The following is a 17,127-nucleotide window of genomic DNA, read 5'->3' as shown; positions in this document are numbered from 1 at the left end:
TCTTTGGGAATTCATGAAGAGGAATTACAATTGGCAGAGCTCAGAAGAGAATTCCACTTTACATGAAACACAAAGTCTTCTTTTTTGTAGTTTTTGAGTACATTGAAATTTCTATGCATTCAACTTGATAAAGTTGAGGGAAGATTCTTTCTTTTGTTCCAAACTTTATTAAGAGTTGCTCATCATATTTAAAAAAAAAAATGTTACTAAGAACAGTGCCGTACCAGGATCATGGCTCAGTGGTAGAGTGCTTGCCCAGCATGTGTGAGACACTGAGTTTGATTCTCAGTACCATATACAAATAAATAAAAAAAGGTTCATCAACAACAAATAAAAATATTTTAAAAAAGAACAATGCCTTTCATGCCAGATGAGTCACCTGATCAATCCATTATTCTATTCTATGTTCTTTCCCTACATAGCTTGTTCACTCTGTTTATCTAGCATCTATCTTTCCTTCTTTCTAAAATCTCTCTATATAGTGTTATGTACAATATACTAATTTGGTCCTGTTTTCAAAATGTCACGTATTTTAAAAATAAAAATTCCATTGAATATAAATAACAATGTATTATTATATTAAATACAAAATGAATATGTCAAAATATAAATAAGGTAATAAAATAAATATAAGATTAAATTTAAAATATTCACTATAAGTAGTTGGGAGCGTCTGACTTTTCATATCTTTCAGTATAATCATGTTAAAATATTTGTATATTAAAACACTTTTTAAAAACATTTCTTTCCTTGCTTTTATCCTTTGGGTTGCAGTTATGTCATTCTATTGATTTTTTAAAAAAGACTTTTTTAAGAGAAGGTTTTGGTTCACGGCAAAACTGAGAGGAAAGTACCGAGATGTCCTGGGTACCACCTCCCCGACGAGGCATAGCTTCCCCCCATTATCAACACCCCCCGCTGGAGTGGGACATTTGTTAGTGATGAGCCTACTTTGGCTCATCATAATCACCCAAAGTCCACAGTTTACACTGTGGTACACTGTGGATGGACATTCTGTGGGTTTTGGATAAAAGTATAATGACATGCCTCTGCCCTTATAGTATGTGTCAGAGCATTCTCACTGCCCTTAAAGTCCTCTTTTTTGGAAGTGTGTCCACCAGTTATATATTTTAATGAATCACACTTCAGGATGTGAAGAGGGTGATGCAAGGTGTTTCTATGAGAATTGAGCATTGGGTCTCACAGGGGAGAACCACCGCTGTGGGACCAAGTCCCACCTGAAGTCACCAGTGGTTACAATCAATTAATTAATTTACTTATTTGTTTATTTTTGGTACAGGGGTGCTTAACCACTGAGCCCTTTTCTCATATTTCATTTAGAGACAGTGATACCGGTCTGTTGGAGATCGGGAACAGGTTCTTGTTCCCTGATGTTGAAGATTAAACACCTGAAAGATGCCAAAACAAATGTTGAGAACAAGTTTTATTCTAAAAAGAAACAGAGACAGACTTCGTGGAAGAGAAGTGGGGCCTTGGAGCTGAGAGCCCATGGGAGGGTGTGAGACTTGGTTTTTTATAGACCCCAGAAACCCCTTCTTTAATTACTGTCTTCTCTTTCTTCCCTGTACAAGTGACCAAGAGCAGGGACACAGAGGTTAACCATTAGCAACCCATTGCTCTCTCCTGAATAACCAGTGGTCATCCTCTTGACCCCCATCACTCATTACCTACACTGACTGATGGTCCTTTGATCCTGCCTCAGTTTGCTAAGGAAAGTGGCATAGTCTGTCCACTTAGTTGGGTAGGCTGCAGGCGAATTGCTTTGGGGCAAAGAAAGCACGTGGGGGTCAGCACAGTGGGCCTGTTTTATAGAATTATTCCCTTAACCTTGTGTTCCTACCATTCTCATCTATTTGTCCCCTAACAACAGGGTCTCCCTTAAGTTGCTGAGACTGGCTTTGAACTTGTGATCCTCCTGCCTCAGCCTCCTGAGCTGCTGGGATTACGGTGTGTGTCACCATACCTAGCACCAGAGTGTTTTCATATCTGTTACCACCATTGTGTGTCATCACAGTGGATTTTTTTGTTACCTTTCTGCCTTCCTTAAGAGCGTTTGTGACCAGAAGGCAGGGTCCACGTTCTCTTGAGTCTCCAAGCACCAGCCTGGGATCCCAGGGGCACTGATGTCGCCTTGCACCAGGAACAATGACATGGATTCTGATAATGGTGACTACAAAGTGCAATAGAGCTGTCTGGCAAAGGAAGGAAGAGCTTGGTTTACAAGGTAACTTTAAAGATGCTCAGAAGGATCTTATTTGGCAAAGATAATAATGACAAAAAAAAAAAATCAAGTCTTGGGGTTCATCATGGGAACTGGAGTTGAGAGTCCAGAGGAATCAGGCTGAATTGCAGTTCTTCCGTCCTTCCTGCCTGTGTCAGAGTTATGTTCAAAGAATGGAAGTTTTAAAACATTCCCTAAAAGAAGTTCCAAATATTCTGTGGGTTTGAGTCAAGGTTTAGGAAGCCACAAATGACAGAGTGCTTGGAAATTCATCAGGAGAAGCCTTGAAGGAAAAACAGCTTGGCACTCACAGTCAGTCAAGTCACTGTCTCTCCACAGATGAGCACTCAAGCATTTTAGTCACCTTTTTGCACAAACATTGTTCTGTTTTCTTTTCTTTGTAGTTTCCCATCTTAGGTCTCTGATTTTTTTTTTAAAGGCAGCCAAGATTCACAAAAAATAATGTGTCCCCTTCTTGTAATCAAACAAAATCTTCCTTGATGTAACAGGAACTAACCCTGATCAAAGTTATGTGCTTCTTGTCACACCCTGTAGCCATAAACCCAGGCTCTCTCAGATGGAAAAAGAAATATGCTTCAGAAGGAAAAATGAGTTGCAGCTGGCAACCGTGGTGATGATTAACCAAGCAGGGACTTCCTTCAGTTCACCTACGGAGGGAGACTCCCCGGCAGCCGTGGGGCAGCCAGGCCCCGGCCAGAACCAGTCTGTCAAGAAGCTGGGAGCACAATCCAAAAGACAAGCAACCACAGTATGTCAATCGATTTTCTGGAATGAATTATGACTTCTTTAAGTATAACAGAAAAAGAAGTGATTTTACTCTTTTGTCCCTAGAGTTAATGCATCAATTTTTCATGTCACTCACTAGCTTTGCCTACTTTCTAGTCACCTAATGTTGACCCTTTCCCCCACAAAGATGCACGAAGAGAAACAGAGGTGAGAGCATTTGTTTTCCATGTAAAGATGACATTTCTGCCTCTATTTCTGCTTCAAAATCCATGGCTGCAGTCTTCCTGCCAAGTGACTGCAGCTAGAGTTTCACCCTGCCCTTCACTGGGGATGAGGCTGCCCGAGTCAGGTCCTCCATCAGTGAAAGTGTTTTCTGATTCAGGTCCTTCCAGCTGTGCCTTCAGAGACACGATTCTAATGTTGTGGGTGCTTTGATAGATTTGGTGAAATTGGTAAGTGTACTTAGGGAACTGTTGAAAGTGTGAAAAGAGGGTGAAACGTAATGATAGGAAAATGCTCCTCCATCTTACAAAATGCCAAAGAAATTCAGTAGATCTGCTCCAACCTTTGGGGGAAATGTGAACATGTTTATTATAGAATAACTTTGACCTGAAGATTGTAATGTATAAAGCTGCTCCCCCGCCCATCAGGTGCAGCCTTTTCCCCCACCTCCCAACCACTTGTCAGTCTGTGAACATCCTAGCTACTAGCTATTGGTTCATCAGTCAGCTTGCAAGTATCCTTCTCTGACATTGGTCCCCTGTTATAATTCAACTGTTTACCATAGCTTCGCCACCATCTTTTTCCATTCTTCTGTCTGTCCTCCTCACTTTTCTCTATCCTCCTGGCTTTCCACTCTCTCTAGCACATGCCCTTTCTTTTCCTTTCTCTTTTCCTCTCATTTTCTCTCTTACCCTGCAGGGAGACACTCTGTTTGCTTAATAAACTCCCTTATGTGATTTCCCGTGTCCGGCATGGTTTTCGTGGAAATTCCCTTACAAAGATGCCAACCTGGGTTTAGACAGAGGAAATTCTTTGCCCTGCAGATGGCTTAGGCCAAAGGAATCACCTTTGTTCTTTCAACAGAACAGAGGAGGTCACCTTGGATTTAGTATTAACAATAGTAATAATAAAGCTATCGTTTATTGGGTATTTGCTCTCTATTAAGGCCTATGCCATGTATTTCTTTTTTCTTCTTCTTTTTCTTTCTCTTTCTTTTCTTTTCTTTTCCTTTTGCACTAGGGATTGGATCCAGGGGTACTTTACCTCTGAACTACCGTCCTGGTCTTTTTTATTTTTGGTACCAGGATTGAACCCAAGGGTGTTCAACCATTGAGCCACATCCCCAGCCTTTTTTATTTTTTATTTTATTTTGAGACAGGGTCTCACTAAGTTGCTGAGGGTCTCTCATAGTTGCCCAGGCTGGCACTGAACTTTCGATCCTCCTGCCTCAGCCTCCCAAGTAACAGGTTTTACAGGCTCTGCCACTGTGCCCAGTGCCATGTACTTTTTAGGTGCTATCTCATGCATTCATCTCAAGAGACTTATTACTTTCATTTGATAGATGAGGATTCTGAGGCAAAGATAGAGTCAGACGTGAAGAGCTAGTAGATACAGGGCTGTTTGAACCCATGTCTTTCTGGCTTCACAAACTTCTCAGCACTCACAACATAGGTTGATGTTGAATGGATTGGAACAGAACTCATTCCATTCTATTCCCACTCCCTCCTTCCCCCCCACTATTCCCCAGGTATTCTATGTTTTTGAAATTTCTGGGCTTTTTTAAAATTCTCCTCTCCCTAGTCCTGTCTCCCCATGTTATGCACTATTTTTTTTTTTTTTTTTTTTTGCAATCGAGGTCTTAGCATGTAACTATTATATAACTATTAGTATTGTCTGATGACCTGGAATAAAACCGTCCATTCTTAGAAAACACAAAATGAGTCTAAGTTTGCCAAAGTTCCATGCTGACAATGCTTGGCTCTCTCTAGCTAAGGGATGTGAGCCTGTGGCTGTCATCTCTCTGCTTAAATATTGTTTAAGTGCTGTGGCTAAGAATGCAGCCATGCTAGTTGGATGTCTCCTTTTTGCATCTGGAGGGGTAAGACTTCTTCTTTGCTTGCTTGCTTGGATCACAGATTCCTAAGAGCAGGGAGGAATGCTGGCTATTGTGAAGATGATTCTCATGTGCTGAGGGTTGGTGGACACCTGATTTGCACATCAGCCCTAGGAAAGCCTGAGTGTCATGGAAGGTGATAGGGACTTCTGATTCAATGGGAGCCCCCAAGTTCTTGGAAAAGTGACATAATTAATTTCAGAAGGTATAAAGTCTTAGAACATCAAGATAAAGAGTCTCAGGAAAAAAAAAAGTGTGATGACTATCCCCCAATTTAAGGAGACTGAGTTACCCTTAAAAGCAGAGTTAACATATCTTGAAAGAGAGAAGAAAAATTGATTCCATCTTAGAAGAGTTCAAAGGCAATAGGGGAGAAATACCCTATTACCTGCCCACATCTTTGTAGATCTGGCAAACAATCCTGAGTTCCTGAAAGGAGCAGTCTACCTTCTGAAAGGGGCCCAAGGAATGCAACAGTCACCTAAGGATCGGCCAACAGAAAACTGGCCAAGGGCACTGTGTTTGTCCACAGGGGAGAAACCATTCTTTAAGGATTCATGGACTTATATAGTGAAAAAAAAAAAAAAAAAAAAGAGATGGGAACCAAATTACAGGATAGTAACAGCCACAAACAAGGCCACCCAGAGCCTTGTTGACATTAACCAGTTGACATTAACCAGAGAAGTGTTTAGAAAGCTCCAGGAGCCAAGAAGAGAAGGGTGATGTGGGAACCCACGGCAAAGGAAGCAGAGCTTTGGGACTTGTAGCCCAGTGATTTTATTGGAAAACTGGGAATTCGAACTAATGCAATTGTTCCCAAGGGCAGGAAGGTCAAAGTCATGGTTGAATCAAGTCCTCTTGCCCACTCATATGTTGAAGTCCTCACCCCAGCACCCACATATGTGACCTTACATGGAGGCAGAGTGTTTATAGAAGTAATCTAGCTGAGTTTTTTTGAAGTGGACTCTAATCCACTATGACTGGTGTCCTTATAAAAAGGTGGAGTTTGGAGACAGACATGCATATGGTGAGAGCACTGTGTGCATGTATCTTCAAACCAGGCAACACTGCAGATCGTCAGCAAACACTATAAGCGAGAGTGGCCTGGAGCAGATTCTTCCTCACAGTCCTCAGAAGGAACCAACCCCAACATAACCTTGATCTTCAACTTTGAGCCTCCAAAATGGACTGGCAGTAAATATACATTGTTTCAGCCATCCAGTTTCTGGTTCTTTGTTAGGGCAGCCAGAGCAAACTAACACACCCAGAGAAACCCTCAGAGAAGGAGGAATTGAAACATTTTTGTTACATTAGGAAACCAAAGGGATGGTGGCTCCCCTGATCACAATGAGGTTATTCCTTGCAAATGGTATTCACCGTCCCAGCTGTGTTCTGGCGAAGGGCTAGGATGTTGGGCCAGGATGTTCACCCACTAAATCCTAAGCTGATGTTAGCATGTTCCACCCGCCTCCATGTTTCTCAAAACTTAGTCAATAGGTTCAGATTCTTGATCTGAATTGGGTATGAGTTTTGGGTGGACTGCTTCACAGGTGGTGGTGGATCCTCCATTAGGAGGCCATCATCTTTGAGTCTCTCTCTTCTTGTATTGTTACTAGTTATTGACAGTCATAGCCTAGATCTTATTTCATTTGACATTGGCCAAATAATGATAGTCTAATCCTGGCGTTCCTTGAGTACGCATGGGTGTGTTTACGTAGAGAGACATTTTCCCTCATCAAATATTGGCACCTGTCTTCATCAGTTTTCTGTTGCTATAACAGAAATACTACAGACTGACTAATTTATAAAGAAAAGAACTGTGTTACTCATAGTTTTGGAGACTGGAAAATCCAAGGCAAGGAGCTGGCATCTGGTCTGGGTCTTCTCGCTGTGTCATTCCACGGCAGAGGACATCACATGGTGAAAGCAATGGGTGTGTGCACTTGGTCTCTCTTATTATTATTATTATTATTAAAGCCACTAATTCCATCATGGGAATAAGTGGCTCACGATTTCATCTTACCCTGATTATTTCTCAATGGTCCATCTTCAAATACCTCCAGTGTATGGATTTGGCGGTTGTATTTCTAACACATGAACTTTGGGAGATACATTCAAATTGAAGCAGTACTGTAGGGTACAACTCACAGAAAAAGTCAAGTTCGATGCTCCATTCTTTTCAGAATAACTAGTTGGTTCACTGACACTCTTTACAGATGACTGATGATTTTATTTTTAAACTTATATTATGACTTCATGGATTTTTAATTTATTTAATATGTTTTAATTCATTGTTTGTATTAAAGCTTACATTATCCCATTTTTGGCCATTGAAGCTATTTCCAATTGGTTCTTTAGTCTTGGACAAAAGCTTTTAAGTTGTTTTGGGGAGAGGGTATAGAAACCCTTTTCTAGAACGTTAGCTCATAGACCAGTAGTATGCAAATTTTTCTGACTGGGAACTCCTATCAAAAATATTTTCAAGCTGGGGTACAATGATACACACCTGTAATTCCAGTGGCTCGGGAGCTGAGGCAAGATTATCCCAAGTTCCAAGCCAGCCTCAGCAACGTAACAAGGCCCTAAGCAACTTAGTGAGAACCTATCTCACAATAAAAAATTTTAAAAAGGGCTGGAGTTGTGCTCAGTGGTTAAGTGCCCTTGAGTTTAATCCCCAGTATAAAAAAAAATTAAGTATGAATTTTCTCTCTGATTACATACACATGTCCTATGACTCAATAAACTATGCACTTAATATAACACCACCAAACAGAAATTTTAAACCATGAGACCAAGATGAAATAAACAATATTTAAAAAATGGCAGCCTCTTAGGAGGTCACTGGGTACAGTTCTCTAAGCCAACACAACAGAGCAGAGGGAAGATTCTTGGCCATGGCAAAATGCCCCACCTCTGCCTGGTGAGAAGTCAGGCATCCTGGAAGAGACCAAGCTCCCGGCCTCTAGCATGGGGACCTGGACTGCATAGCCGGGTTTCCTGCCAAGAGTTTGGCATGAGCACAGCCAAGATCTTAAAGTGTCCTGGCCCCCTGCCAGGTCCTTAAAACATCCAGCAATCTGGTCCAGCAGGACTGAGTGGGGTACTGTGTAGGAGAGGAGATGCACGAGCTGGCTTCATAGATGTGGAAACAGAGATTCTCTCTGAGACCTTCCCTGAGAAGAAAATATTTGAAATTAGAAAAATTCAACTTCTTTCAAGAAGGGAATCATCTTTAACTGAAATGATAAAGCAAATTACCAAGAGAAAGTCTTTACCTTTCTCTGTGGATAAATGAAGCTAAAGGATAAACAAATGTTTATGACTCAGGCTACTAAATGAAGGATTTGTTGAAGTAATCTAGTTGAGATGCACTCTTAAAGACTCAAAGATTTTGTTCCATTGCAAGGAGCAGATTTTCTCTGTTGTATCTTTAGAAATTTCCCTCAGTTTTTTGAAAGCATGATCCACAAAACAACAATGTTCAGAGGTGGGGATTTTAGGTTATGATTACATCATGGGGCTGTAAACTCATCAGTGAATTAATTTATTTGATGGATTAGTAATTTGAATGGACTACAGGATGGTAATTGTAGGCAGTTGGGGTGTGGCCTTGTACTATATCTGTCCCTGGCCTCTGTCCCTCCCTCCCTCCCTCTCTTGCTCTCTCTTCCCTCTCTCCTTCTCTCTCTCCCTTTCTGCTTCCTGGCTGTCATGAGCTGAGCAATTTTCCTTTACCACACCCTTCGGCCAAGATGTTCTGTCTTGGAGCCAGCCGAATAGGGACTGAACCTCTGAAATCATGAACCCAAAATAAACTTTTCCTCCTCTAAGTTGTTCGTGTCAGGTATTTTGGTCACAATGATGAACAGTTGACTATCCCAGTTAGTTTAAAACATGAGGAAAATTGTCAAGATATTCTGATGTCCATCTAAATTGCAAATTTTTATAATTGTCAATAACTCTGAAACATGTTTAGAAAATTATGAAACATCAGAAAGTAAGGCCTGTGTGAGAAGTCGTGGGTTATGCCCAGAACCTGTTGTTATCTCTTCAGTGTATCTGGATATAAAATCAACTCTGATGTTTCCAAGCAAATAAAAGTCTTTTGTTCTTCAAAACAATCAAAACTCAGAACAGCATTTGGCTTTTGAAATTGTGGTCACAATCCCTTGCCTGTCTTTTGTAAAAGATTAAAAGCAAATTTGAATAAAAATTTCTCTTCCAACAATTTCTAAACTTAAACACATGAGCTCTGGTGATTCTGATTTGCAATTCTAGCAAAGTTAAGAGCTGGAGGAACTTTAGAGAGTGAGAATCTGTAAGAGGAAGTAGAACATTGTAAATGGTACATCATCTGAAATTTTGCACTGAGGTAGTCATTCCTGTGAGTGAAGTATTGTAAACCCTATAAAACCAAATGAAAATGCTTGGGAACAAAATCGTCATGTGCCCAACATTTTATTCTAATCAGCAGTATTTTCCTACTGATTGGAGGGACCAGGCAAGGATTCTTCACTGCTTTTGGGTGACAACTTTTTCAAATGAAGGAAAAAATTTCGTATGCTAATTTTTTTTCTATTCTAGCATTTAAACCATGTTTTTGTAGTGGCAACCACCATTTACTGAAAATCAAACTTGACCAAGTTTAGAATCTAGTCCAGAGATTAATTCCAAAAGTTTAGTTCTCAGAATTGGAAACAAAAGGCCCAAACTGAAACCTAAGAAGCCTTTATTTAGGGGCCAGAGATGTAGCTCAGTGGTAGAGCGCTCACCTAGCATGCAAAGACCCTGGTTTCAATCACCAGCACCACAAAAATAAAAAACAAAGAAAGTCTTCATTTGATCACAGTTGCCTTCTGTGGAAAGGAGGCCTGGGCAGATCTTCAGTTATGCGACATTGAACCAATAGCTTTATTGCTTTGTTTATGAAGTGCCTTGGGATTCTGAATGATTTTTCTACAAATACTCAAAATCACAGATTTATAAACAAAACAAAACAAAACAAACAACAACAATAACAACAAAAACCCCAAAACTGGAGACCAATAGATAATATCATTGCAGTAAATCTCCCCTGTTATTTGATTTCCCAACTAGGTAAGCTCTTAGAGGCCCCTGGGTGGAAAGGAAGACCAATGCTCTCCCTGTTGTGTAAACAAGTAAAAACAATTCCTAGAAAATACACTAGAAAATAACTTGTAGGGAATCCAAAGATATCTATCTATCCATCTATCTATCTATATCTTCCATGATGACAATTAAATATAAAATATCAAATTTTTAAAAAGTTGATTTTTTTTTTTTTTTTTTTTTTGATACTGTTGCTTTGCTGGTCAGAGCAGGCATGGTCTCCCCTTAGCTGGTCCCATTTCATCATGAAAAATAACTTGCCACATAAAATTGGCTTAGTGACATTTCAGTTCCTTGGGAGCAGACCTAGCAGTCTAGCAGACTAGCAGTTAATAGAAAAGTTTTTATTGAGTACATTGTTCATGCCCAGTACTGTGCTCAGTACTACAGGAAACTGCAAGACTTATAAATATTTAGGTGGTCATCTCCTTCAAAGAATTTATAATCTGGTAGAGAAAAATGAATTTTACAGTCAAATCTCATTGCTGTACTTTGTAGATGTGAAACCAAGTATTTGGGAGGTGTTTTAGAAAAAAGTTGAACTTGCGTTGGTTTTTAAAATTTTTTTTAATTAAAAAAATGTTTTCTGTTTAAAGATTTCAACTGACTTTGTGATTCCAGAGTTGGGCAACACCTTATTCCATAAAAATAGAATAAATGTTCCTAGTTTCTTTTTCACTTAAATTTTATTTTATAATTTGAGTAAATAATGATAGATCCACAAGGTTTAAAATTCCAATGATCTGTCTTTCTCCCTGTACTTCAACTCCAGCTTCCTTCCTTGATAACAATCAATAGTATAACTTTTTTTTTTGTATTTTTTTCAGAGATATTTTATGCTTATATAAATAAATGTTAATACATGTGAACTCCTTCTTAGAGTTACAAATGGTCACTATTCCTTGTGGAAACTTAGGTAGTGTGGAAGGGACAGGTGACCTTTCCAGGGTCTCTTTTAAGGGGGCACTAATTCCATTAACAAGCTCTCTACCCTCCTAACCTAATGTTCTCTCAAAGTCCCGGCTTCCAAATGTCACCTTAGGGATTGATTTTCAACATCAAAATTTTAGAGGGATGTAAATATTTGTTCCATTTCTCAGGAGATTCTTCCACCAACTACTCAGGTAGGGAATTTTATCTTTTAATTGCTTTGTTGAGCAGATTAATATTTATTTGTTGAATTAAATTGTTTATTTCTCTTAAGTAGAAGATGAAAAAAGTCTTGATTGGACTGTGCATGCATGCGTGTGTGCATGTGTGTGTGTGTGTGTGTGTGTGTGTGTGTGTGTGTGTAAAGGTGGCTAGGAAGCAGCACGGTTGTCTCAATTCAAAAAGATGCTATTTCCTCTCCACCAGCAAGGACTTCTGAAACTTTTTTGGTCTCAGGATTCATTTTTTTTTTTTTTTTCTTTTAAAAGTGTGTTGACTGACTGCCTCAAAACCTTGTATCAATGGGTATCTGTATCAATGCCCACTGTGTTAGAAATTAAAAGAGCATTTTAAAATATCCATTTTAACCTAACAATAGTAAACCCACTACATGTTAACACAAATAACATTTGTGTGAAAAAAATTTATTTTTAAAAATTGAGAGAGAAAGGTGGCATTGTTTTCTATTTGCACTAATCTCTGTGACATCTGGTTTACAAGAAGACAGGCAGATTTTCAAATCTGTTTCTTCATTCAGTTTGTTGTGACAGCATGTCACTAAGCCTTCGCAAAACTCCACCATAAGGATGACAGTGAACCAACCAAATAACATCTTGGCCTTATTAGGAGAATTGTTCTTATTCAAGGACTTCTGCAAAAGTGTTTGGTCTGCCCAACTTCTCTCTGGGGAAGACCGTAAGCTCACGTCTTTTAGAACTACATATGAAGTCACAGCATCTTACTGAAAAATCTGTTGTTTTTAAAAATTGTTCACAGTCAACCAGTTTCCCAGATATTTTACAAAATAAGTAGCAGATAAAGTTGCTAGAGCCTCAGAAATGTTCGGCTGGAAAAAAATGGATAGGTGACCCAAAGTCACAAGGATACTTTGTGTATCTAATTAATGATTGTCCCCAAAGCCTTAAAGAATGTATCAACACTGGATTTTTAAAAATCTTTATTATGGCTAGACAAGAAACTCTGAAAACTGACCTACTAAATACAGCAATAAAGAGAACAGTCCCCAGACCACATTTTTCTTGAATGGCACTGTGTCCTTTGTTTTCCTAAATGTCCACTGTTTTCCTGGACAAAGACAGTGAGTCATTAAAGGTCCTCTGAGGGCAGAATATGGTCTTCTGTCATGCCTAAACCAGTGGATTAATTTAACATAATTGTGTAGCAGAAACCAAATAGTAGGTGTACTACTTCTAGCTGCAGAATTTGGGAATTGGTGATGATTGAGCCTCTGATCAAGTACTAAATTTATTTAAAGTACAAGTTACATAAAGTGAAAATCTGTTGCTTTTAAGGAACAAAAAAGTCTGTAGAGTTTGATTGTACTTGGTTCTTGAGGTTAACTGTATACTCTCCCTAGTTGGGAGGGGGAGTGGATATAGTCCATATTAAAAGCCAAAGCAAAATGGCTCCTTTCCCACACCTCAGGAGTTCTTTCAAACTTTATCTGTTCAATCATGTTTAATTTCATGCTGTCAGTGTCACACAGAAGATATGTAATTACTAGATATAGAATATAATTTCTGTGGGCTTCACTGGAGCTAGTGGTTTAGGACTTTAGAACTAAAGAATAGGGGTTGGGGGGAACACCTTTTCCAAATTTAGAACAAAAATTAATGTGCATAATGGGGATCAAATAAATAATATATGCAAAAGAAACATACAAAAAATGTAAATTGTTTCATCATCATCAAGCGCTTCTTGAACACCTACTGTGTGCTTGGCTAGCTGTTACGGTTTAGATATGAGGTGTCCCCCAAAAGCTCATGTGTGAGTCAACAGAAGAATTTTCAGAGGTGAAACAATTGGATTATGACAACATTAACCTAATCAGTGGATTAATCCAGTGGATTAATCCAATGATATGGATTAACTGGGTAGTAATTGTAGGCAGGTAGGATGTGACAGGAGGAGCTAGGTCACTGGGACATGCTTTCATCCCTGGTGAATAGAGCTCCCGCTTCTCTCTCTCTCTCTCTCTCTGCCTCTATGATACCCTTCTGCCATGATGTTCTATCTCACCTTGGGTTCAAAACTATATAGAACATGGACTAAACCTCTGAAACCATTAGCCAAAATAAAAATTTCCCTCTCTATGTTGTTCTTATCTGGTCTTTTGGTCACAGTGACTAAAAAGTGGACTAAGCTGGTCATGGTGGTGCATGTCTGTAATCCCAGTGACTCTGGAGGCTGAGACAGGAGGATTGCAAGTTTGAAGTCAACCTCAGCAATTTAGTAAGGCCCCAAGTAACTTAGTGAGAACTTGTTTCAAAATAAAAAAAATAGAATAAAATAGAAAGTGCTGGGGATATAGCTCAGTGGTAAAGTGCCCCTGAGTTCAAACCCCAGAACCACCCCATTCCCTGCCCCCATCCTCCAACAAAAAGCTAAATAAAACACTAGTGCTTTTCAAAATGTGCTGGGTTAGGCAATGAGCAGTGTGTACAGAGGTAGGAAGTACCTCCTACTTAAGGATTTTACACTCTTTTTGCAGAGAGAAGTTCTTAAGGTGATATTAGATGGGAACAGAGGTGTGGTCAATACAATAAATGATTTGAGCATTCAAAAGACTTGAGAGAGCCCTTTAGTTTGATAAAGCCCCAGACAGCTTTGTGAGGGTGATATGATCTGAATGTTAGGTGTGGAAGAACATGGTCCATATGGAATTTTAGCACCAAGTTATTATTCATGACCTAAAACTAGATGACTGGATTAAAAGTTTGGAATGGCCAGGCATGGTGGTGCGTGCCTATAATCCCAGCTAATCAAGAAACTGAGGCAAAAGGATCTCAAGTTTGGGGATAGCTTCAATGACTTAGCAAAACCTTGTCTCAAAACAACAACAACAAAAATAATAAAAAGGGTTGGGGATTGTAGTTCAGTGGTAGAGCACTCCTGGGGTCAATCCTCAGTACTGCAAAAAGAAAGGGAAAATAACATTCAAATGCCTGGTAAAATTTTCTTCACTCTTCTCCCTGCCCCCTGCAAGATTTAGAGAAGAGAAGCAAATAATTTCCATTGTGAAATTTTTAAATGAGTTAAGTCTAAGCGATTCTGAAACATAAGGATTTAATTTTCCCTTAAAATAAACAGAGATTCAAGACCAAGGGAAAAATATATGACCCAATACAGCTTGCTGTTTTCCACAGGAGATAGGTTTTGAAAGTGGGGGAGGTTGGAGGATTCTTTGATAGGAATACTGCTATGGTCTCTTTGCCATATGTTGACCCAATTGCTGTTAAAGACACTTCTTACTATTCAGCAAATTAGTAGTTACTCCCATTTTATTTGATTAAAAAACTTTTTTGAGAGAAAAATTAGATGTTACTAATTAGACAATTTCTTATAAAAATCTAGTGGAATAATTTCTGAGTTTGGTATTATGTAGTAAAGAATTTAAACTTGCCTCAAGAGAGGCCTGATCTTCCGTCTCCTGCTTCTGGGAGCCTCAGCTTCCTGATAGGGGTATCTTTGTTTGCCGAGGTCCTTGGGTCGGCCAGACAGTAACAATGTAATGAAGGATGTGGCCTCTGAGTTACACCTACAATGTGATGTGGGGTGGGGGCTTTGAGTCTTGGGTGACAGTTGAGTTGGAAACTGCAATAGTCAATAATTTCTACTCAACCGAATTCCAATAAAGACTGCACACCCAGGATCAAGTAACTTCCTTGGGAGTGTTCAGGTTACCTCTCCACCAGCTCAGTTTTACTGCATGGAGACTATCATCCTTGGTCTGTCCTTGTTAAACGAAGGTTAGGATACTTCTCCCAACATTTTTGTCAGCAGAAATAACAACAAAACAAAGGTTAGGGTAGCTTGAGGGGGAAAAGAGGGTACAGACACGTGTATAGATGTCCATTGAAATATTTGTCACATCAACAGAGAACTGATTGTATACATTATGATATTCCATGGAGTTAATATTTTGTGTTTATTTTTAAAATAAGGTAGGTAGGTATGTGTTAATATGGAAAGATCTCCAAAGGAGTCTAATCTTAGAGTAAGGTGCAAAGAATTAGTCTTTTCCCCCCTTGTTAATCAACTCTGAAACAAAGGGTAAGTGCCTAATGAAGAAAGTAAAAGGGAAAAAAAAATGGAAAAAGAAAATAAAAAGTTTAAACATTTTCTTTGGGGAGATGTGTCCTATCTTGGGCCTGTGGACTTGTGGGTTTTTTGGGACAAGGAAAAGTGAAACTACAAAGAGGAAAAGGGGTAACTCCTATGGGCACAATGGTTCACTCCCTCTGTGACCCTCTGAGAAAACATGTAAAATGCCCTCACAGTTGGCAGCCCAAGGCTTGAAAGAGGGGAAACATGTATCTCCTGTGTGCCCCTAAGTTTCCCATTGGTCAAGGTTTACCTCAGGGGTGCCAACTTTCTCGCACTTCCGGGCATGCATCCACAATGGGATGTCTGTCACTCAAGGTGATGGAAGAGAGGTTCAGGGCAGAGGGTCAGCCCAATGTGCTGTCTGGTTATATCTACAACTATGTAGCTAGTTGTTGGGAGAAATCCTAGTTCTTGGCTGGCAGCAGTGAATGTCTCAAGTGTGTAAGGAAAACTTGTAGGGAGGAGCATTCCGCTTCGGCTACCTAGAAAAGTAAACAACTGCCCCAAGTTGACTCAGTGTTATCAAAGGAACCCGTATAGGAACCTGGTGGTCTGATCCCCCATGGCACATTGTGATTGGGCAAGAAACCTATAAAATGTATAGCTGTTCCTGCAATAAACAAGTTTGCAGGCTGCTTGCCACAAGCCTGCTTCCACCCACTCCCAGAGTCTGGGTCTTGACTCTGCGCCCTTACCCTGCATATAAACTAGCCCAGCACAAGAGAAATTACAGCTAGTTAGCACAGCAATGGTCGGAGCAAAGTGTTGACTGAGAGGATGTGAAACAGACGCACCAACTGGACTTCCAGGAAGAGGTAGAGTTTCTGAAATCCTAGGAGGGACTATGACCCAGGGAAGACTTGAAGTCAGAACTGAGATGACCCCACAGAGGGAGGCCTCCACTGGGTGAGGTGCCCTGCCTGCAGCATTTCCCTGGCTGCCCCAGCAACACCCGCTCCATGGTCATCGATAGTAGGTGCTTCTTCCTGTATCCTTGTTGCTGATCTTGTTCCTTCCTTATCTTCTCTCAGGCTCTCCCTGGAGAAGCCCAGGCCTAGGAGATGATGCAGCATGGTGACCTGAATTCTCCTACACCTCAAGCCCAGGTCACTCTTCACATCCCCCAGACCCTGACTGTGTGCAGTTTTCGCATCTCTGAAATTCTTTTATTGCCTGAAGACCAGTACATTTAAAAAAATATATATGACCATGAATTTGGATAGTATTTGGGGGATTTACAACTTGTTTCCTCAACTGGAAGATTATTTATATTTCTTTGCATCTATCACTACCTGGCAAAGGCATTATAGGGAACAGATGCTCAATAAATGTACCATTGATTGTTGATGAAATTCCATTCTGCAAAACTCCAAAAGCAACTGAAATTCAAGGCAAATGAATGAAAGGGCATAGCCATGGTTCATGTGTAACAAAGGAACTAAATCCACTTGCCTTGTGAAGACAATGAATAGATGGTCAGCCTGCTTGGGTAAGCAGATTCTGCCATTGCCCTAAAGCTCATTTTCACAGGGACATTTCTGGTAAATCCCTGAGCTTAGAACTGCCAAGATAAGAATGCACACTAGCCAGTAGAGAACAAGGCAGTAAAAGTGAA

At 39.9% G+C, this 17,127-nt stretch overlaps 1 protein-coding gene across 1 annotated transcript in view; it reads left to right on the top strand.

The window, feature by feature from the left end:
* The window catches only part of LOC124993592 (protein NLRC5-like), a 128,006-nt gene that overhangs the window by 9,776 nt on the left and 101,103 nt on the right, over positions 1 to 17,127 (top strand). Inside the window, 2 exon segments of the mRNA XM_047565461.1 lie at positions 2,798 to 3,011; positions 6,167 to 6,333. Coding sequence (XP_047421417.1) covers positions 2,798 to 3,011; positions 6,167 to 6,333 — 381 coding nt within the window.

The sequence above is a fragment of the Sciurus carolinensis genome, chromosome 9 (genome assembly GCF_902686445.1).
Source record: "Sciurus carolinensis chromosome 9, mSciCar1.2, whole genome shotgun sequence".
NCBI classification, from domain to species: Eukaryota; Metazoa; Chordata; class Mammalia; order Rodentia; family Sciuridae; genus Sciurus; species Sciurus carolinensis.
Note: the sequence above shows the minus strand (reverse complement) of the source record. Positions and strands in the feature narration are given on the sequence as shown.